General features: G+C 48.6%; 1 protein-coding gene across 1 annotated transcript; it reads left to right on the top strand.

Annotated features, from left to right (window-relative positions):
- The first annotated feature begins 503 nt into the window (after positions 1-503).
- Positions 504-20,346, top strand: NEMF (nuclear export mediator factor). Its single transcript, XM_015865951.2, has 33 exons — positions 504-640; positions 921-989; positions 1,881-1,983; positions 2,833-2,958; positions 3,043-3,191; positions 3,630-3,697; positions 4,839-4,925; positions 5,269-5,345; positions 6,050-6,120; positions 6,211-6,286; positions 7,308-7,370; positions 7,723-7,800; positions 8,148-8,356; positions 9,092-9,277; positions 9,745-9,808; positions 10,307-10,395; positions 11,464-11,567; positions 11,924-11,986; positions 12,719-12,831; positions 13,425-13,482; positions 13,963-14,021; positions 14,487-14,607; positions 14,696-14,963; positions 15,829-15,871; positions 15,957-16,006; positions 16,453-16,600; positions 16,960-17,037; positions 17,112-17,306; positions 17,886-17,918; positions 18,833-18,939; positions 19,018-19,061; positions 19,144-19,223; positions 20,022-20,346. The coding sequence occupies exons 1-33, from the start codon at positions 582-584 to the stop codon at positions 20,097-20,099; spliced, it is 3,216 nt and encodes a 1,071-aa protein (XP_015721437.1). The 5' UTR covers positions 504-581; the 3' UTR covers positions 20,100-20,346.
- Positions 20,347-20,475: the final 129 nt, after the last annotated feature.

The following is a 20,475-nucleotide window of genomic DNA, read 5'->3' as shown; positions in this document are numbered from 1 at the left end:
CGGTGTCAGGATGCGGGCCGTGTCCCCAGGCCGTGCTGGCAGCATTCAGTCTGACGTTAGAGCTGTACGGTCAGAGCTGTATGGCTCGCGCGGCGCTGCTGCCGCTGCCGGGCGCGGTGGCGCACGCCTGTAGTCCCAGCTACTCGGGAGGCTGAGCCCGCCGGATCGCTTGAGCCCAGGAGTTCTGGGCTGCAGTGCGCTATGCCGAGCGGGCGTCCGCGCTAAGGCCGGCATCAATATGGTGAGCCCCGGGGAGCCGAGGCGCACCAGGTTGCCTAAGGAGGGGTGAACCGGCCCAGGTCGGAAACGGAGCAGGTCAAAACTCCCGTGCCGGTCAGTAGCGGGATCGCGCCTGTGAATAGTCACTGCAGCGTAGCCTGGGCAACACAGAGAGACGCGGGTTCCTTTTTGACAAAAACACAAAACACTTTTGCCTACCCGCACCCCGCAGCCCACCCCACCGCACAGCACGGCACTCCGTCCCTGCGGAGGGGATTGGCACCGCGCGGCACCCGTAGTGAGCGTTAGCGCATGCGCGCGGGCTGCCGTGAGGAGTAGGCCGCGACTCCGGCACCGGCAGCATGAAGGGGCGCTACAGCACCATCGATATCCGCGCTGTGGTGGCGGAGCTGCGCACCAGGTACAGACTGCAGCCACGGCACGAGTGGGACCCGGGCTGTGTGGGTGTGTGACCGGGTACAGACTGCAGCCACGGCACGAGTGGGACCCGGGCTGTGTGTGTGTGAGGCGGCTCTGCTCTGCTCTGCCCCCCCTGTGAGGCCGCAGCCCTAAGCCCTGTGGTGGTTTATCACCGCTCACACTCCCATATATCTCAATTATCCGGCTATTTTTCCCTTTTCCCTGACCCTTGTATGCTTTGTGTGCCGTGTTCTCCAAAGTCCGTGTTTTGGTTTTGGCAGCTTGCTGGGAATGAGAGTCAACAACGTGTACGATGTGGACAATAAGACGTACCTTATTCGCCTCCAAAAGTAAGGGATTCTTTCCGTTTCGTTCTGTTATTGTGGTGTTTGTTCCATATCTGGGCTGTGTTTGGCTTTTCTGAGGAGTTCTCAGTGGGGTTCTGTTGTTCCCTGAGAAAATGCAGTGGTTGTTATTATGGAAGTTCTTGTGAGAGCCCGAGATACGGGTCTGAGGAGAGGAAAAGTGAATAGTACCACATCATAGACTCACAGAATGGCCTGGGCTGCAAAGGCCCACAGTGCTCATCCAGCTCCAACCCCCTGCTGTGTGCAGGGTCACCAACCAGCAGCCCAGGCTGCCCAGAGCCACATCCAGCCTGGCCTTGAATGCCTGCAGGGATGGGGCATCCACAGCCTCCTTGGGCGACTACCAGCCCACCCCTCCCCGCTAAACCACGTCCTTCAGTGCCACATTTCCACTGCTTGGAACGCCTCCATGGGCAGTGACTCCTCCACCCCCCTGGACAGCTGTGCCGCTGCATCACCACACCTACCGGGGAGAAAATTCTCCTTGTTTTGCCATGTTTTTTGTGTGTGAGGAAGGGAGAGAGGAGTAGTAGGAATGGAGAGCGGCAGTTCTATGAGCGACACCAGTGCCCAGGCAGTGGGTAGGGAGCATCATGTTCTCTGCTGCAGCCTGTGGCACCTGCCTGCTTCCACTTGTGTGGGAGAGTTAGCTCCAAAAGCATTTTGCTTGGTCTGTTATTGATAGATGTAAAGCCTGGGCTTCCTTTTGCTGTCAGCCTGGCTGGAGCACTATGTGCTGCTTTTCCTTGGTTTTGCCCACTGTTTCTTGTCGATGATGCTGGTTATGGTAGTTCCATCTCATCCCACTGCAGGCTGCTGTGTAGTCAGAGGTGGCTGCTCACATGCCATATTGAGTCTTTGTTTTGTTAACAGACCAGACTGCAAGGCCACACTGCTGCTTGAATCTGGTATACGGATTCACACGACGGAGTTTGAGTGGCCAAAAAACATGATGCCGTCTGGCTTTGCGATGAAGGTAAACGAACTGGTGTTTTCATTTTGAAAAGAATGCTGGTTGAAGAAAACACCTTAATGTTCTGACCTTGGAGACAAGAAAATACTGAAGGGTTTACCTGTTAGATCCTGATCAGGCAGGTGATTGAAGATATGGGAAGAGCAAATTCGGAGTTAGAACATGTTGCTCATGCTCAGTGCTGGAAAGAATGACAATGTAGATTTATGAATGCTAGTATTGAACATTTTGTGAGCCACCCAGACCAATCTGAATTTTACTCCAGTGAAACCCTTGTTATTCCAGTTGGATTGTCCAGGTGTGTTAATGCTGTGCTAGCAAGGTCTTTCTGTTCAGACCTGGAGGATTCAGGTCTTGCTGCTGGCTGCATTCTTGTAGGGGATGCAGCTCATACAGATCTGTGCAGCCTCTTGATGTGGCCTCATTGAGATGGCTCTGCAAAGGCTCTGGGGTGGCTTTTCATGTCCTGTACAGATACAGGATTAATCTTGTTCTCTTTGTAATACACACCCTCTGAACTTTAATTAGCCACTCTCGTTGAAGTGACATAAGTGACCTTGCTTTGAGCGAGCCAGCAGAACAAATAGCTGTTGTACTAGAAAAAACCATTTGATGTTGACAATCATGTTGCCTATAAGTATCAAAGCATTATTATGTTTTCTAAGGGCTGTCTTATCTTTGTATTACTAAGCCTGGGATTTTTACTTTTGTATTATTTTTATAGAGTAAGAAGCAGTCAGTGTTGTTAGAGGGGCTGATAGCTAAAAGAAAAAAGCAAATGTATGTTAATGTAAAATATCAAAAGCAGGTGTGTCTGCATCACCTCACAGATGTTCTCTCTGCTGTTGGCAGTGCCGTAAGCACCTGAAGACCAGGAGACTGGTCAGCGTGAGACAGCTGGGAATAGACAGAATTGTGGACTTCCAGTTTGGAAGCAATGAAGCTGCTTATCACCTGATCATCGAGCTGTACGACAGGGTGAGTGCAGAGCTCCAAATGGTGTTCTGTAAGTGAACACATAAACATGGCCTTTGCTAAGGGCTCACTGTGGTGTGCTTGCAGGGTAACATTGTCCTGACAGACCACGAGTACCTCATTTTAAACATTCTGAGGTTTCGCACGGATGAAGCAGATGATGTCAGATTTGCAGTTCGGGAGCGATACCCGGTTGACAGTGCAAAAGCACCCACACCGCCACCCACACTGGAAAGGTGATTGCTTTTTAATGGTGTATGTATTGGAACAAACCTGAATTACTTACAGCTCTGTGTCCAGGTGGAGACCAGTGATTAGTGGTGTCCCCTGAGGGTCCTTCTTTGGGCCAATGCTCTTTGCCTTCTTGATCAGTGACCTGTAAAATGGGATCCAGCACATCCTCAGCAAGTTTGTTGATGACACCAACCTGAGTGGTGCAGGTAATACAACAGAAGGAAGGAATGCTGTCCAAAGGGACTTGGACAAGCTAGAAAACTAGGCCTAATTGAACTTAATGATATTTTGAACTCTGAAAAGTGCTGTATCTGGGGCTAGTCTTCATGTTTTACAGGCCACTTTTTACCTTTTAATACTGAAGATGAGTTATTGCTTCTAAGCAATGCAATGTGATCTGAAAATCTGTTCTTTCAAATGGCAACTCTTGTCTTCTGTAGGTTAACTGAGATAATATCAAATGCACCCAAAGGGGAACAGCTGAAGAGGGTTCTTAACCCACATCTTCGTAAGTAGTGCTGTTTCATAAGGAGGTGAAACGAGGGCAATAGGTGATTCTGCACATTTTATTAACTTCAGTCTTTTTATTGAAGGTTTTATTATTTTTTTTTTGTGGCATTCTGTTTTCCTGTATGTTAGAGAAATAATAAAGTAAACCAAGCTTTTGAAAGCAGAATACATTTAAAATGTATTTAAAGCTGTCTGCACAATGAGCCTTGCAGTGCTCCTTCAGTGAGGAAGATCTGGGGTAGCTCTGTTAGCTCTCCCCAGTAGAAGATATAAGTGTACAGTCAGGGTGGGGATGTTGGGGAGTGGCTGGGTGATGCCAGTCCTGGGTTGAGCACTGATATAAAACCAGGAGGCTCAACCTGTCTGTGTGGGTGTTCCATGGTAAAGAGAGGTGAAGCACCCCATGCCCCAGTTCTCCTGACAGCAGAAGATTTGACTTGTTTGGCATGGTCAGAGCAATAAATGTGGTTTATTCTCCCTGTTTGGCACTGTTGATAACTGCAGGGTGCCTGGCAGGCACCTTAAACAGCTCAAATCACACAGTTTGCAGACCTAAGTGTTAACTTTTCCCATTTCTTGATTCTCCTTTTCACCACCTTTGTTCCTTTCTTTCTCCACCTTGCTTTCCTTCTAAAGAAACAACCTGCTTCTAATTACTTTCATCCCATAGCAGAAACACTGACACTTTACCAGAGCAGTGTCTCAGTCCCAGTAGTCATATGCTTTAGAGGCTTCCCACTCTGATCATTGAGTATTTGCATTTAATGTCTTAGCTTGCATTTTTCTTCCACCTACTTACCCAGTCTCTGTTGGATCCGCTTAGCATCACTCAGTCCTAGACCCTTCATGCTTCCAAGTGATCCTAAGCATCCCTAATTTGCTAAAAACTCATCAGAGCCCTGTCAGTTCTGCAGAACCAGCCAGCATTTCTGAGGGCAACTGTAGGAGTCCTCACCTGCTCACCATAGATTCTGCCTTCTGAATTTGGGAGCACGGTGCCCTCGCACTGCAGTCTGGGGATTGACCATATTTCCTCAAGCCTTGGCCAGGATATGCCTTATGTAATCTTAATGTGAATGCAGATTTCACTGAGAATGTTTTCAGGAGGTGGTTATCTTTATTTTTCCTTTTTTAAATAGCTTACGGAGCCACTCTCATTGAGCATTGCCTTATAGAAGCTGGATTTTCTGGTTCTGTCAAAGTAGATCAACATATGGAAAGTAAAGGTATGTAGGAAATAACGTCTTAGAGCTTGTACACATTTCTATGTCTAAGTAATATTTCTTTCAAAGAGATGAGTATTCCTTAAACCTGTAGTTCTGATTGCATGGCTATATGCTGTAATGTTCTACACTGCGACCAGCCTGATTCACATTAAACTCTAGGACTGTGAATATACTGGAAATAGAATGTAGGACTCCAATGGCAGGGCCATGTTGTAGCTGGAACTTAAATGGAGGAGCAGTTGCTGGGTCCTTTGTTGATCTGCTGTTGTGCTGTATTGAGATGAAAACATCTTTCCTTTCTAGATGTTTTAAAATATTTCTCTCCTCTCCTTTCTTTCTTTAGAAAATATTGAAAAAGTACTTAGTGCTTTAGAAAAAGCAGAAGAATATATGGCACTCACTGAGGACTTCAGTGGAAAGGTAGGTCTCAGCTTGGGCCCTGTGGCTATCAGTTATTCAGGGACTGCAGTATGGAACTGGTAGGAGGTATTGCTCAGCACATGCCTGTTCCTGGCAGTATCAGCTCCAGGTTCTGTTCTGGGACCTTGGGCTGTAGGTAGCTGGAATCGAAACTACTTCCTTGCACTGGGTGTACAGTAGTTAAATAATTTACAAGCAGATTACGTAGCTCTTTTGAAAACTGCACTTATGCTGTCATAGCATGTAGTGCTCTTCTGCATATCAACTGTGCATTTGTATGGAGAGCTGTATAGGGTAGTTCTGAGCTCACCACTGTTAGTGGAGTAAGTTGGAGTGGAGACAAGCAGGCATTCAGGACTTTGTGCTACAAAGTAGGAAGTTTTTCCCCCAGAGGGTGGTGACGCACTGGAACAGGTTGCCCAAGGAGGCTGTGGATGCCCCATCCCTGCAGGCATTCAAGGCCAGGCTGGATGTGGCTCTGGGCAGCCTGGGCTGCTGGCTGGCAGCCCTGCACATAGCAGGGGTTTGGGACCAGATGAGCACTGTGGTCCTTTTCAACCCAGGCCATTCTAAGTTTCCCTGTTAGAGTGCATTACTATCTGGGGATGCATGATAGGTTAGCATCTGAGTCTGGCTGATTTCCCAAGATAAGGGGGATTCTTTTTAAAGGCCAATGCTGATAGACATATTTATTACTCCTTCAGGGTTATATTATCCAGAAGAAGGAGAAAAAGCCAAGCCTGGAACCGAATAAACCAGCAGAAGATATCTACACGTAAATATCTGAAGTATCTATTTCCTTTTCTACTAGTCTGTGTAACTTAAATTAGTTTTCAGGTGATAATATCAAATGTGTATTTTACAGATATGAGGAATTTCATCCTTTCTTGTTTTCTCAACATTCAAAATGTCCCTACTTGGAATTTGACTCATTCAATAAGGTACAGTGCTTTTGCTGATGCTGTACTCGAGCGTTTTAATTGACTGATACTAAAAAGAACAATTAAAAGATAGTGCAGGAGTTGCTAATGAAAACGTAGGCCTTGGAATTGCTGATGAATTGAATGGATAAATGTTTATACAGAAAAAGCCAAGTAAATTTGGGCTTTAGGCTACTGTTGGGCAGGGCTGCCTTTGCTGACTCAGTTGATAGGCCCTGTAGGTGAAATAATCATAATGCAGTGATCTGAACCTGCAGGGCTGATGGCTGTCACCAGTCCTTGTCAAACATGTTGTTAGTGGGGAGTTCAGATCCCAAGTCATTGCTGGAGGCAAACAGTTGTTTCCACCATCACAGTGACTACTTTGGAAGCCTGAGGTGTCCAGTTTGCTGTGTCCTTGAGTGTAGTCCTTCCTGGTCCTCAACTCATTAACTTTATGTGGAATCATTAATGAGTCCCTGACCTTGATCTTTAGAGTTCTCAATTCCCTTTTGTGCCCTGCTGCTTGAGTTTCTGTCGTCATCTTCACAGCACTGACTGTCTGAGCAGCCTGAAAGTATCCTGCCTTTTGTTTTAAGCACAATTATCCAGAAACTGGAGCAGCCCACCAGGAGCAGTCCTTAGCCAGTTCTAGGCTTTCTATAGTTTGTTGTTGTTGTTGTTTTAAATGACTTATTGAAGTAGCAGGAATTCAGGGCAGATAGGCCAATAATTGCAATCATAGTCTGCAGGGCACACTGTGTGAAACAGCAGGTTTCATTTCATCATAATAAGAAGTGATGGCCCTAGTTTGGCCACCTAGTTACTGTCATGCACAGCTCACAGCTTGTAGCAAGACAGATCCTTGAGGGCCTTGCTGAGCTCATCTCCTGCAAAGGTAAAATGAAGGAACCCTGTTTGAGCTTATTTCCTCTTTTAGTGCTCTGCAGTCACCTCTGTTGTGCCGAACGTTCTCTGCCTGCTTGTTGCTGGTGTAGGTAAATGCAACATGGAGACCCTTCAAACTGATTTTCTCTTGCAGGCAGCAGATGAGTTCTACTCCAAGCTTGAAGGACAGAAAATCGACCTGAAAGCATTGCAGCAGGTATGCTGTCATGGAGATGGAGCACCTGAGGTGGCTCTCTGAGCTTCGGGTGCTTCTTTGGGACATTCTGATTCTTTAGTTGGGGGTGAGGGATGTGTTGCTTCCTTATTTGTGCTATGGAGATACTGAGTTGGTGGAGAGTGGATTTCAGACTAGGTAATGTAGTAGTTAGTTCTGCTGGGAATGCAAGTAATAATGTTAGCAACAGTATTTTGGTATCTTGGCTTCGCTTATGCTGTTGTATTTTTCTTTTCTGGAATGCTGTATTGAGTATCTTGCAGTGATTAGATGATAAGATGGCGTTTATATATACGTATATATATTTTTTTTCCATGTTAATCTTTTATGAAAGGAAAAACAAGCATTGAAGAAACTTGAAAATGTCCGTAGAGATCACGAGCAAAGACTGGAAGCTCTTCAGCAAGCTCAAGTAAGACTCGAATTTTGTATGTAGGAAGATATAGCATTGTACCTGCTGGTTGTGATTGCTGTGGTCAGCATTAGACCCCAAAGTGAGCCCTGCTGTTGTCCTGTAACCCAGCAGGGACCCTAGGCCTGTCCAATGGGCTTCTGCTCTCATACAAATGCTTTGTACTTCCCTTGCCAAAATTTACTTGTGCAGCTCTGCTTGCAGGAGTCAGGTTGACCATCGCCCTGTGTAATTGCTTCTGTGCCATTCATGAGTTTTGTCTCAGTGTTAATTACTAGTGTTAGTTCAAAAATATTGCTGAGTGTGTGTTTAACTTCAGTGGGTATAAATCTGTTTTTTACCTTAAGGAAGTTGATAAGATAAAAGGAGAACTGATAGAAATGAACTTGGAGATTGTCAACCGAGCCATCCAGGTGGTGCGTAGCGCATTGGCCAACCAGATAGACTGGACAGAGATCGGAGCAATTGTTAAGGAGGCTCAGGCACAGGGAGACCCCGTTGCAAATGCAATCAAGGAATTAAAGCTTCAGACAAATCACATCACAATGCTATTGAGGTGAGTGCGTTGCGGGTCACCCACCCCAAATGGATGCATGGTGTGAGCTGCACAGGAGACGAGTGTCTTTTTAGCTTGTAAATTGTTGCTGAAGCTATTCTGCTTTATTTACAAGCCGTGTGAAGAGAACAGAGCTTTGTGAGCAAGGATGGATGCCTCCTTTTTTACTTTCAGAAACAATAATAACTCGGTTGCTGCAGTTATTGTTGTTCTGGCATTTTTCTGGCATTTTCAGAGTCTGTCTGACTGTATTCTAAAGCGTTGGAAGGTGTATTAAAGCAGTAGAGCTCCAAACTACCCATGTATCAGCCAGCAGTTTGCTGTGTGTGTTTTGCTAATTACTTTGGTCTGGAATTCCTATGAGACCCTGCTCCTTTCAATGCTGAAGGCAGTCCAGTGAGAGGCTGATGGTTCAGCAGTGCAGCTGCTGTGAGTGCAGGCTTTGATTCTGCTTCTGTTAGAAGTCATGGTAGTGAGATGCTACTGGAAGTGATTTTACACAGATCTGAATGCTGCATCATGATGCTTTACAAAAATAAGAGAGAGGAAAAGAAGTGAGACTTGTGCTACGCAGACGTAGCACAGCTGTGCTGAGGTGGGTTGAATGTAGCAATGAAGAGTAGATACAAATTCCAGCTGATGTTTGCTCCGTGTACCTGTTTGGAGTAAGAATGCAATTGCAATGAGATGAACAAGTAAACAGTTCTATGAATCACGGGATGTTGTGTCTTTTAGGAATCCATATGTGTTATCTGAAGAGGAAGAGGAGGGGGAGGATGCTGATTTAGAGAAAGAAGAAACAGAAGAGCCCAAGGGCAAAAAGAAGAAAAATAAAAGCAAGCAGTTGAAGAAACCTCAGAAAAACAAACCGTCGTTAGTTGATGTTGATCTCAGTTTGTCTGCCTACGCCAATGCCAAAAAGTAAGGTTCAGTGTGCTCTGCTGGTACACATTCCTGTGTGCTTGCAGTTGTTAGTGATAACGCATGGGAAGGGCTCTGTCTGTATCTTTCTGAGGAGAAACTTTCAAAACTGAAGTGGGTGGGTTGCCCCGAGGTGTAGAGTGTGTGTTTTCCTGGTCAGAAAACAGGGTCTCACGGTTGCACAGCAGGTGTTCTCCAGCTGAGGCATTAATAGAACTCTGAGTACAATTCTGGGCAGTGGCAGAACATGGTTACTTGTCACACTTGTCACACAGCAGTCCAAGCACTCGGGCAGTCTGAGAAGGGAAGTCACTTTGTTTGGCTGCTTTCCTTGTATAAGGAGATTCAAAGATCTGGTCTATACAGCGCTATCACCAAATAGAATGTTCACAACAAATGTAAGGAGTCATGAGAAATGCATTCTAAAAACACTGGGATTTCAAGCATAAACAAACTTGGTTTTGCAGGTACTACGATCACAAGAGACACGCAGCTAAGAAAACACAGAAGACGGTAGAAGCTGCAGAAAAGGTATTTGTCTTTGTTTTTAGAAGGTATTTGAAAGCCAAGTCCCTGTCACTGATATGTGGATGAGCCTGCCTTAGTTTAGGTAGTTCTGATGAGACCTGAAAGCTGAGGACAACTAATGAGGGTTGTATTGTTAAGCTCTCAAAGTGACCGAATAAAGGAGTGTGAGTGCCTGCTGTGCTGTTTGGTCAGCACTGTGAGTGCCTGCAGGTGCTGACGGAGCTGTAATCACAAAGGTAGCAGTTGGACGTCAGTGGGAATCCCTATGCTTAGCCAGCTGGTAAGCAGGGCCACAGTGCAAGGCAGGCAGTTGTGATGAGTTTAGCCTTAGTCTTGTTCTGTGCATGAAGGGAATGTGGGCTTGCTATGAGCAGTCTGCAGAGCCTGCACTCTCAGAAAAGTTCAGAGAAATTGCCTATTTCTTTCCCTGCTGTCCATCTAGCAGTTTTGTGATTCCTGTGCCAGCAGATTGGGATCATGCTTCTTTTGTTGTCTAAATAGGCATTTAAATCTGCTGAGAAGAAGACGAAGCAGACACTGAAGGAAGTTCAGACCGTTACCACTATTCAGAAAGCAAGAAAGGTCTATTGGCAAGTACCGTTTTGTTGTTGTTATCTGATGTGTTGGGAACATGCATGGATTTGAAACATTTCCATCAGTCTGACCTCATGGGCTTAGCAGTGGAGCTGAGTGGGATTTCTCAGCATTACAGTTTGCACTCAGCCTCCCTATAGCTACTCATTTGAGCCTCTGCCTGGGAAGGTTCTTTTCCATGGACACAGATTGTAGTTGAGCTGAGTTTTTGGCCTTAGCACAACTAGGAAGGTGGGCTTAGTAAAGTCAGATAACTCCTCTGTTACAGCTCAGTGTGTGTGAGGTAGCAGCAGTAGATTTTAACGAATGAACAGAAGTTTTTATAGTTCAATAACTAAAGCATTAAAAATAAACAGGAGGTGGTGGGGCTTTTTGGTAATGGTACTTACTGAATCTCAGGATACTGTTGGCAGTGATGCTGTATTTGTATCATGCCTTGTCTGCGAGCCCCAGGCATGTGGATGGATATGAAGCTATTTGTGGTGTCTTTTATACATTGTAGATACTAAGAAGAATATCCCCTTACTTTGGCACACAAAGTATCTCTGTACCATTCTGTTGGTTACAGAATTACCCGGGTTGGAAGGGACCTCAAGGATCATGTAGCTCCAACCCCCCTGCCCAGCAGGGCCACAAAACATACACCTTTACTAGATCAGGTTGCCCAGGGCCCCGTCCAACCTGGCCTTGAACACCTCCAAGGACGGGGCATCCACAACCTCACTGGGCAGCCTGTTCCAGGACCTAACCACTCTTCTAGTAAAGAACTTTCCCCTAACATCCAACCTAAATCTTCCTCCTTCAACTTAAAACCATTTCCCCTAGTCCTGCTATTATCAGCCCTTTCGAAGAGTTTTACTCCCTTCCTGGGAGTAAGTTCCCTTCAGGTACTGAAAGGCTGCAATGAGGTCACCCCGCAACCCTCTTCTCCAAGCTGAACAAACCCAACTCCCTCAGCCTGTCCTCATAGGGGTAGTGCGTCCACCCGCCCTGATCATCTTTGTGGCCCTCCTCTGGACCCTTTCCAGGTGTTTTTCATGCAGTGCTTTGTTGTGATTTGGCAGGTTTGAGAAGTTCCTGTGGTTCATCAGCTCTGAGAATTACCTTGTTATTGCTGGAAGAGATCAGCAGCAGAATGAGCTGATTGTGAAGCGGTATCTTAAACCAGGTGAGTAATTAAGGAGTGTTTTGTCATGTCCTTTTTCCTGGATGACACAGGGAGGTCTAACTGCTTTGTTGTTAGGCTGAGACTCTGACAAAAGGGTTTTTGGTGATGGTGAGTCCTGTGTGTGTTTGTTGTCTGCCGAGTGCTGTGGGAGGCTGCACCCTGCAGTAAAAGTAGGTTGGGTGGACTCTTGTTGGGAGCAAATGAGCTGATCCTACTTGGGGGACCTGGGCTGGGCTGAAAGACCCTTAATATCCTGTTGTTTGCAGACAAGAGAGCTGCTTCCCACGGGTGCCAGGAACCTTTGCCTTAGCTCTGGTGGTCTGCATGGTTACTGACTTGAGTTGTTTATTTTCCAGGGGACATATATGTTCATGCTGACCTCCACGGAGCCACGAGCTGTGTGATCAAGAACCCGACAGGTACTTTGTGTGGGGCTGATTGGGGGCTTGTAGAAGCCTCAAAACACTGCATTGTGTGTCTGAGTCCAGCCCATTGAGCTCCTTCCCTCCCCACTGCAGCACCCAGTTCCAGCAGGTGTTTCAGTGGGACACGAGAAGCATCTGTCCCTCCAAGATCAGGTTGTCATCACCTGAAAGTGCTTCCCAGCCCTGGCTGGCTGTGCTCGTTCAGTTGAGCTCATGGGGGGAAGGAGCAGTGGAGCTGTGCTCACTGAGAGAAGCAGTAATTGATGGCAGAAGTTTTGGTGCAAGTGCTTTGCTGCTGGTTTCAGGGACTGGAGACCTGCCAAGGCTTTTGTAGATGGTGGCAGCAGTTTGGGTGCTGGCAGAGGGTGCTGATCTCAGCAGGGAAGTGTTAGTGCAGTTGTGTGAGTCTCGTGGGAGATCAGCTGTGCAAACCTGTGCCCTGTTCATGGCCAGTGGCAGAAACTGGCCATGTGAGCAGAGCGCTGACTGCTGCCTTGCAGAGCTGTGTTGAGGAGGGAGCAGCAGCACGTCTGGCTTCAGCCTCTGCTGAAAGCTGTGAAGAACAGCTGTGGATGCTGCTTGTGCCTTGCAGCTTAGGCAGGCCATGCTGTCACTGCCAGCGCCCTGGGACATCCATATACTGGGTTAGGGTGTGTGTGGAAGTTGTAATACACATCTGTTGTGCATGTATTACATTCACTGTTGTATTGGGTGTTCCTGTTGTAGGTGAGCCGATTCCTCCACGGACCCTGACAGAGGCAGGTACCATGGCCTTGTGCTACAGTGCTGCCTGGGATGCCCGTGTAGTCACCAGTGCTTGGTGGGTCTCCCACAACCAGGTAAGGACACTTGTGCATGACCTTTGCAGGTAGAACACGTGGAAGAACTGCTGTGGCTCAATCTGGGAACTGATGGATGGGGCTGAAACTGTTCTCTGTCTGTGTTCCTTGCAGGTTCTCCCTGAGTGCTGCACTCAGGGTAGAGCTGAGATGATGTGAGCGTGGTAGAGGAAGTATTGCAAGTTGTTGTCTTACTACCAAAGGGGCATCACTTGTATGAAAAAGAAATTATAGGAATAGCCTTTATTTTTTCACTTGGGCTGCTTCATTAATCTGGTCTCAGTGCATTTCTGAGTAACTGAACTGTAAATGGAGGGAGGTTACAGTAAACTGAAGGTTGCAGAGTCTTCTGTGTTCCTATTGCCTGACTAGCTCGGGTCCCCACCAGCACTTCTAAACATAGTGCCAGTGGTGTGCAGCTGAACTGGAGCAGCTCTTAGGACAGTGTCCTACAAAGGCCAGAAAAACTCTTGGATTTCGAGTTCTTACTATTCCCAGAAGTTAAAAACGTGGCTTGTTTGAACATTGCTGTTGTGGTGCCGTTATTACACAGTGCAGATCTGCTGGAACATGCTGGTATTATGCTTTTCTAGGTTTCTAAAACTGCACCTACAGGAGAATATCTCACTACTGGAAGCTTCATGATCCGAGGTGAGGCACGAAGCAGCGGCGCAATTACGTTATGAACTGTGATTCCCACAGAATCACAAAGTGGTTGGGGCTGGAAAGGACCACGAAGCTCCTGCAGCCCCTGCTGTGGGCAGAGCCTCTCCCTGCAGGTCAGGCTGCCCAGGGCCCCATCAGCTCATCCTTGGGCACTGCTGGGGATGGGAGCATCCATCTTGCCTGAAGGTGCTGTGCTGCAGTGGCAGGGCAGTGCCCTGAGCTGCCCCATTGCTGTGGCAGCCTGCACTTCTCACAGTCTGTTCTGAGCAGTTCAGCCCAAGTGCCAGGCAGCACCTGGAGATTGTTAGCTGAGCTGTTTCATGTTTGTTCTGCCCTCACCATAAAGCTAGAACAAGCCCTGGGGTAACATGTGGCAGCCTAAAACTTATAGTGAAAATGACTTGAAAAAATACACCATCTGACACAGCTGCTGGAGCTCTTGGTGAGACTGTCTTTGTTTTTCAGGGAAGAAGAATTTTCTTCCACCTTCGTATCTGATGATGGGCTTCAGCTTCTTGTTCAAGGTACTGCTTTTTCTGTGCAGCTCTTGCTGCCTTTTGTCATTTGATGAAGCTGTTGGAAACGTATTTTCTAGTTGTCAATGTGTTCCCAATTACCTTTCTTCTCATTCGAGCGTATCCCATAAAATGCTCCTTGCTGAGATTTCCTCTCATTTCCATTTCCCTGCTTTTTGTTGTCTTCATGTAAATCAGACACACTGTTCACATGACTGTCTGCCATTTTTGCACTATGTTTGTGGCCGGTGTGTATCTGCTACTTGTGCTGCTTGTGCCTGTGTGTGCCTCTTTGCTGGCTGCACTTGCTGGGTTGACAGAATAGTTTTCAATTGTGCTGATTTAGTTTTACTGCCCTTGGAATGACAAGAAGTGTTCAAAGGGAAGGAGCAAGGCTGAGTCGGGTGCTCTCCAGATAGGCCGGAGAGCTGTGGCGGAGCTGATGCTGGTCACATACAGGTGCTTTGTTGTTAGGTGGATGAAAGCTGCGTTTGGAGACACCGAGAAGAAAGGAAGGTCAAAGTACAGGATGAGGATCTGGAAACGGTTTCCAGCAGTGCCAGTGAGCTGGTGGCAGAAGAAGTGGAGCTATTAGGTACAGTGTGCACTGCTGACAGAGCAGCTGTTTGGCTCACTCTGTCATTTCTAATGTGGGCTGTGTTTTCCTCACCCGTGCACCCCAGAAGGAGGAGACAGCAGCAGCGAAGAGGACAAGGCAGAGTGTCATGAAGCACCAGAAGATGTGGAAGCCACATCTGAAAATAATGGCAACGAGAATGTTGCTGACCTTGACCAGGACAGAGTAAGCACATCTCCTGTGCCAGAGGGTGTCTCTGAAGAGGATGACGAAGAATCTGAAGTGGAACATCCAGAGCCGAAAAGTGAAGTGAAAGAGGAAGAGGTGAATTACCCAGATACAACAATCGACCTGTCACATCTTCAGTCTCAAAGGTAAGCGGAGCAGCAGCTGCGTTGATCAGCACTGTGGGCCCTCCTGAGGTTCTCCATTCTGTACAAATGCTGCCAGGACCAGGGCTGTGACGAGCTGCTGTCACCTTGTGATGCTCAGCTGTGCAGGCTGTCAGGGTGCAGGGCAGTAACCCTGTGCTGTGGTAATGCTGCCATGCTCTGTACCATTCCCTGCCCCTTCCCTGCAGAGCTTTCCCTTTGCCCCCCCATCCTGAAGTACACACACACAGCTGCCCATTCCCCAGGGAAGGCTGCCTGACTCTTTGGTCCCTGTTTGTTAGTGCCTGTTCTGGCCCAAGCATCCCTCCATCACCCACACACTGATTTTGCTTCTCTGAAGATGGCTGCCCCACTTTTCTCTGCAGAGCCATTCAGACCCAAAAACCTGAGTCACTGGTGCTGAGCTGCCCTGCAGGTAGCTGTGAGATGAGCTCATCTCCCTGATGTCTCTGGAAATGAAACTCCTCTGAGGGTGTAAAGCAGAGTAACTGAGTGGGTGGAAGCAGGCAGCCCTTGTAGGGAATACCATGGCCAATCAGTGTTGTTGTGCATGGGCACTTAGCATCACAGTGTTCATGTAGTGTGTTTTCATTTAATGCATATTCTGTACAGGCTTCCCTTGCTGTATTGTTGTGTGTGTTTGAGACAGTCCTGCCGAGATCTGAGGACTTGCTTTATAACCCAAATCCCAGTATTGCTGCCCTTCTGCTCACCCAAGCTAAATGTTTGAAGACATAGAAAGCCAGGCACAGTGTGTCCAGGCCAGCTCACATCTGGGGTGTGGGGGTGTTTGCAGGGTTGAGTTGCTCTTCATCCAGTGATGGGCTCCATTTTGATCTCCCTGCAGATCCATGCAGAAAACCATCCCCAAAGAGGAAGAACCCAACTTGGTAAGGTCCCAGCTCAGGTTTGGGGTGAAAATCAGTGTCACCTGCTGCTGGATGTGCTGTGCTCTAACTGTGTTTCACTTCTTAGAGTGACAACAAGTCCCAGGGGCGAAGGCATCTGTCTGCCAAGGAGAGGAGGTGAGAGCATCTCCGTGTTTGGGGTGAGATGAATTCCTTCCTCCTCCTCATTCCTTCTCCAGGGAGCGACGTGGGTGGGATTGGAGAATGGAATCTGGGGATCAGTGCATTGTTTGTCATCAGGAAACCTAGAAATCGTCCTCCCTCTGGGTTTGGACTGGCTGACAGGAGCCCTGTGAACACAGTCAGAGATGTCACTGGCCGGCCAGCAGCTGAGGGGCTGGGAGGGCTGTTGGTGGTGACCATTCATAGGTGGGGGGGTTGCAGCTCCAGCAGATAACAGAGCTCTTTGCATATCATAGGTTTGAGGTTTTACTGAGGAGGGGTAACTTCCAGTGGATGTGCCTCAGGCCCCTTTGGCTGGGACACAGAGTGGTGGTGCTGGCAGAGCAGCAGCCTCCCTAAAGGCAGATGGAGGTGTTGCAGCAAGTGCTTGTTTTCCTTAGAGAAATGAAAAAAAAGAAGCAGCAAAATGACTCTGAGAACTTGGATCCACCTGAGGAGAAGCAGAAAGACACCGAGACGCAGCGTCCCCCCCCTGCCAACAGCAATAAGGGTGTGCCAGCCCCTCAGCCCATCAAACGGGGACAGAAGGTGAGCAGCTCTGCCCCTGAGCAGAGCCATTACCACGTGAAATGTGGGCTCATCCCCACATGTGGTGAAATTTGGGGTTTCCTTTGGGGTTTCCCTGGGATTTATGTGGTGTCCCACGGTTTCAGACTCTTGGTGGAGTTCTGGGTGGTTTTGGGAGGACGGTGCTGCTCTGAGAGCATTGAGATGGGGTGCTGCTCTCACTGAGTCCACAGCCCCTTGATTACTGCTGAACTGCTTGGAGAGAGGCTTGGAAGACCTAAAAGGGGTGTGTGTGTGTGGGCACAGCATTCAGTTCTTCATGGGTGTAAGGCTGTGCAAAGGTCAGTTTCTAAAGCTGTCGGTGAACTTTTCTTCTCTAGAGCAAAATGAAGAAGATGAAGGAGAAGTACAAGGACCAGGATGAGGAGGACCGGGAGCTCATCATGAAGCTGCTGGGGGTGAGTGAGAGGAGCTCTGCCTCCCTATGGTGCTACAATTGCTGGCTCTGAATGCCTCCTGTGTGCAACCCCAGTCTGCAGGGTCAAACAAAGAGGAGAAAGGGAAAAAAGGGAAAAAGGGGAAGACGAAAGAAGAGCCGGCGAAGAAGCAACAGCAGAAATCCAAGGCCGTGCATCGCAGTGCTGGAGGGGGCAAGGAGATGCCACCAGGAGGAATCCTGCTGCACGAGTCAGAGGACCCGGCCCTGGAGGAGCAGCAGGATGAGAAGGTGAGCAGTGTGCTGCCTCTCCTCTCCTGTTCATACACCTATTCCTTCTCACTCGCTGCTGTTGTCTCCTGGTGCTGTGTAGTGCAGCTCTGCCCGGGTGGCTGAGCTGGTTTTGGGGTGATGGTGGAGATGAGCATTCCATAACGCCCCATCTCCAGGAGCTCTTTGGTTTCCAGAAGCAGCAAAAGGACCCTGCAGCATCCATGTGTGTGCTGTGCTCCCAGCACAGCCAGGAGGAGGGTTTGAGTGCATCACCAGGCTGCTGAGGATCCGGTTAAGTCAATACCTCCCACTCGGTGCAGCTGAAGTGCAACTGAGAGCTCCCCAGCTCAGTATCTCTGAATCACAGCCCGTCTCTCTCCTCCCAGTTTGGCGTGTGCCAAGCTAATGAGGAGTTCTGAAATAGCTTTCCCCCCACCTACATAAAAATGCTCTCTTTGCCTTTAAAACAGTTTGTCTCTGCAATGAGGATTCGGCTTTTTGTGGGCTGCTGATAAAATAACTGATTTTCTCCATGGGCCCAGGGATCAACAAGCAGGTGTGGGCTCATTTCAGCTCCGTCTCCTTTTCTGTTTACAGGATGAGCAAGACCAGGATCAGCCGGGAGTGGAGGTAAATGCTCTCATCTTTGAAACTCCAGGATGCCCTGAGAAAAGGGGGGTTCACTCCCCCTCAGAGCCGTTGGGCCATGCTGCAGCAGGCAGCTCTGTCAGCAGGAGCAGGTGCACAAACCCAGCTCTCAGCAGGTTGGGGATGGCACGGAGGTTCATTTGCTGAGCCCTCCAGTAGGGTTTGGTTCTGCTCTTAGGGCTCTCTCTGTGCTTGAGGCTGTTTGAACCCAGCTTTCTTCTTACACTGCTTATCACGTACCACATTCCCTTATGGAAACTGTCTGAATTGAAGGTTGGCCCATCTTTGGAGGTCTTTGCACTGCTGAGCAGTAGGTGGCTCTGGGCTGATGCAGTGCAGTTTGATTCAGAATTTTATTTACATTAAGAAAGAGAAGCTTCAAAGTGTTGTATAATTACAGGCTGTGGGTGTTGCCCAAGGCTGGTCATTAGCTGGTTCTTTAAATCCTTTAATTAAAGGATAACGGTAGGAGGGAGCTTTTGGTGACCCTATGAAGATGTGACTGCATTTGGGTCACTGAAAACTGAGGTCCCTCCTGCTTGGAGTGCTGTGACTTCAGTAATCATAGAATGACCCGGGTTGGAAGGGACATGAAGCTCCAACCCCCCACCACAGGCAGGGCCACCAACCTCCACATTGATACCAGCCCAGGCTGCCCAGGGCCCCATCCAACCTGGCCTTGAACACCTCCAGGGATGGACGGGGCATCCACAGCCTCTCTGGGCAGCTGTTCCAGCACCTCATCGCTCTCACAGTAAAGAACTTCACCCTGACATCCAACCTAAACCTTCCCTCTTCCAACTTAAATCCATTTCCCCTTGTCCTCCATGATGTGGGGTGGTTGTGTTGGGCTGGGTGCTGCTCCTGCTGTCACAGTGTGTCTCCTTCCCCTTCAGGATGGCACAGCCCTGCTGGACTCCCTGACAGGCCAGCCGCACGCTGAGGACATCCTGCTCTTTGCTGTGCCCATCTGCGCTCCCTACACGGCCATGACGAACTACAAGTGAGTTGCAGCCTTTGCTGTGGGGGAGGTTTGGGGGCAGCCGGCCCTGGGACTGACGGAAACTTTTCCTTCTGAAAGGTACAAAGTGAAGCTCACTCCAGGCACCCAGAAGAAAGGAAAAGGTACTGTATGAAAGTGGCTGAACCCTCAGCACTGGAAGCTGGCGCACGTTTCGATCTTCAAATCTTACCCGTGTTTTTACAGCTGCAAAGATTGCTTTGCATAACTTCATGCAATCCAAAGAAGCTACTGCAAGAGAAAAAGACCTGTTCCGCAGTGTGAAGGTGAGTGGGTTCTTTACAGAGCTTCTCTTGCACACGTGTAGGAGCAGCAGAGAAATGGTCCACTGGTGCCAGTGGGGGGGTAAATACATCACAGAATAAGCTGGAATCATAGAATTGCTCAGGCTGGAAAAGACCTAAAGATCATCAAGTCCAACCTCATCCTAACCATCCTACCCTAACTAACAGCCCTCCGCTCAATCACGGCCCTGAGCACCACATCCAAAGGGTTGTTAAACACATCAGGGATGGGGACTCAACCACCTCCCTGGGCAGCCCATCCCAGTGCTGAACAGCCCTTTCTGTACAGAAGTTCTTCCTGATATCCAACCTAAACCACCCTGGTGCACCTCGAGGCTGTTTCCCCTTGTCCTGTCACCAGTGAGAAGAGACCAGCCCTGCTCTGCTGCAGTCACCATTCAATACTGGAAGAGCAGTCAGGTCTCCCCTCAGCCTCCTTTATCCCCAGACTAAACAGCCCCAGCTCCCTCAGCCTCTCCTCATAGGGCTGATTCTCCAAGCCCTTCACCAGCCTCATTGCCCTTCTCTGGACCTGCTCCAGCACCTCCATGTCTTTCCTGTGCTGAGGTGCCCAAAACTGAACCCAGTACTCGAGGTGAGGCCTCACCAATGAGTACAGGGGCAGGATGACTTCCCTAGTGCTGCTCACCACACATTCTCTGAGGGAACATCCAGCAGCACATTGACTCATGTTGGCTGACTCAGAAACACGGTCGGGGGAGGCAGGTGCTTGTAAATGCATTTGTGTGTGCTCAGTTTCCCATCTCTGTTGCTGTGCAGGACACCGACCTATCGAGAAACATTCCTGGCAAAGTGAAAGTGTCTGCACCGAATCTGCTCAACAGGAAGAAGAAGTGAAGGGCTGCTTGAGTTTCACCACCGAACTGCAGCTGTGGCAGAGGTGGGTGCCTGGAGGTGGGGCAGGCAGCCCTGCCCACACTGCTGCCATTGGGCTGCATTCAGCTGCATTCAGCTTCCCTGTAGCACACAGCTGTGGACCAGCTCCTCCATCACGGTTTATACGGACTCTGACAGCTCCATTGCTACAAACAGCATCAAAACATGGAAGTAAACCGCTGGCCTCCGGTCAGTGCCGTGCTGTCAAGCTGTGTGCTCTCTGATCTTTCTCCACGCTTCTCTGAGCTGAGGTGGGCCCTAATTTCCTGCAGCACAACCCGAGATGTTCTGTTCCCACCTGACCCTCCTCTGCTCCTGGCAGAGCTGTCTGTGCAGG

The sequence above is a fragment of the Coturnix japonica genome, chromosome 5 (assembly GCF_001577835.2).
Source record: "Coturnix japonica isolate 7356 chromosome 5, Coturnix japonica 2.1, whole genome shotgun sequence".
NCBI classification, from domain to species: Eukaryota; Metazoa; Chordata; class Aves; order Galliformes; family Phasianidae; genus Coturnix; species Coturnix japonica.
The sequence above is the reverse complement of the archived record's forward strand: the minus strand, read 5'-3'. Positions and strand labels throughout refer to the sequence as shown.

What these genes read in the sequence shown, in the direction of transcription:
- NEMF (XM_015865951.2), top strand. Translation starts at nt 582, where the DNA reads ATGAAGGGGCGCTACAGCACCATCGATATCCGCGCTGTGGTGGCGGAG. An exon ending in TACCTTATTCGCCTCCAAAA is followed by an intron (nt 990 to 1,880) that starts GTAAGGGATTCT and finishes TTTTGTTAACAG; the next exon opens with ACCAGACTGCAAGGCCACAC. An exon ending in CTGTCTGCCAAGGAGAGGAG is followed by an intron (nt 16,007 to 16,452) that starts GTGAGAGCATCT and finishes TGTTTTCCTTAG; the next exon opens with AGAAATGAAAAAAAAGAAGC.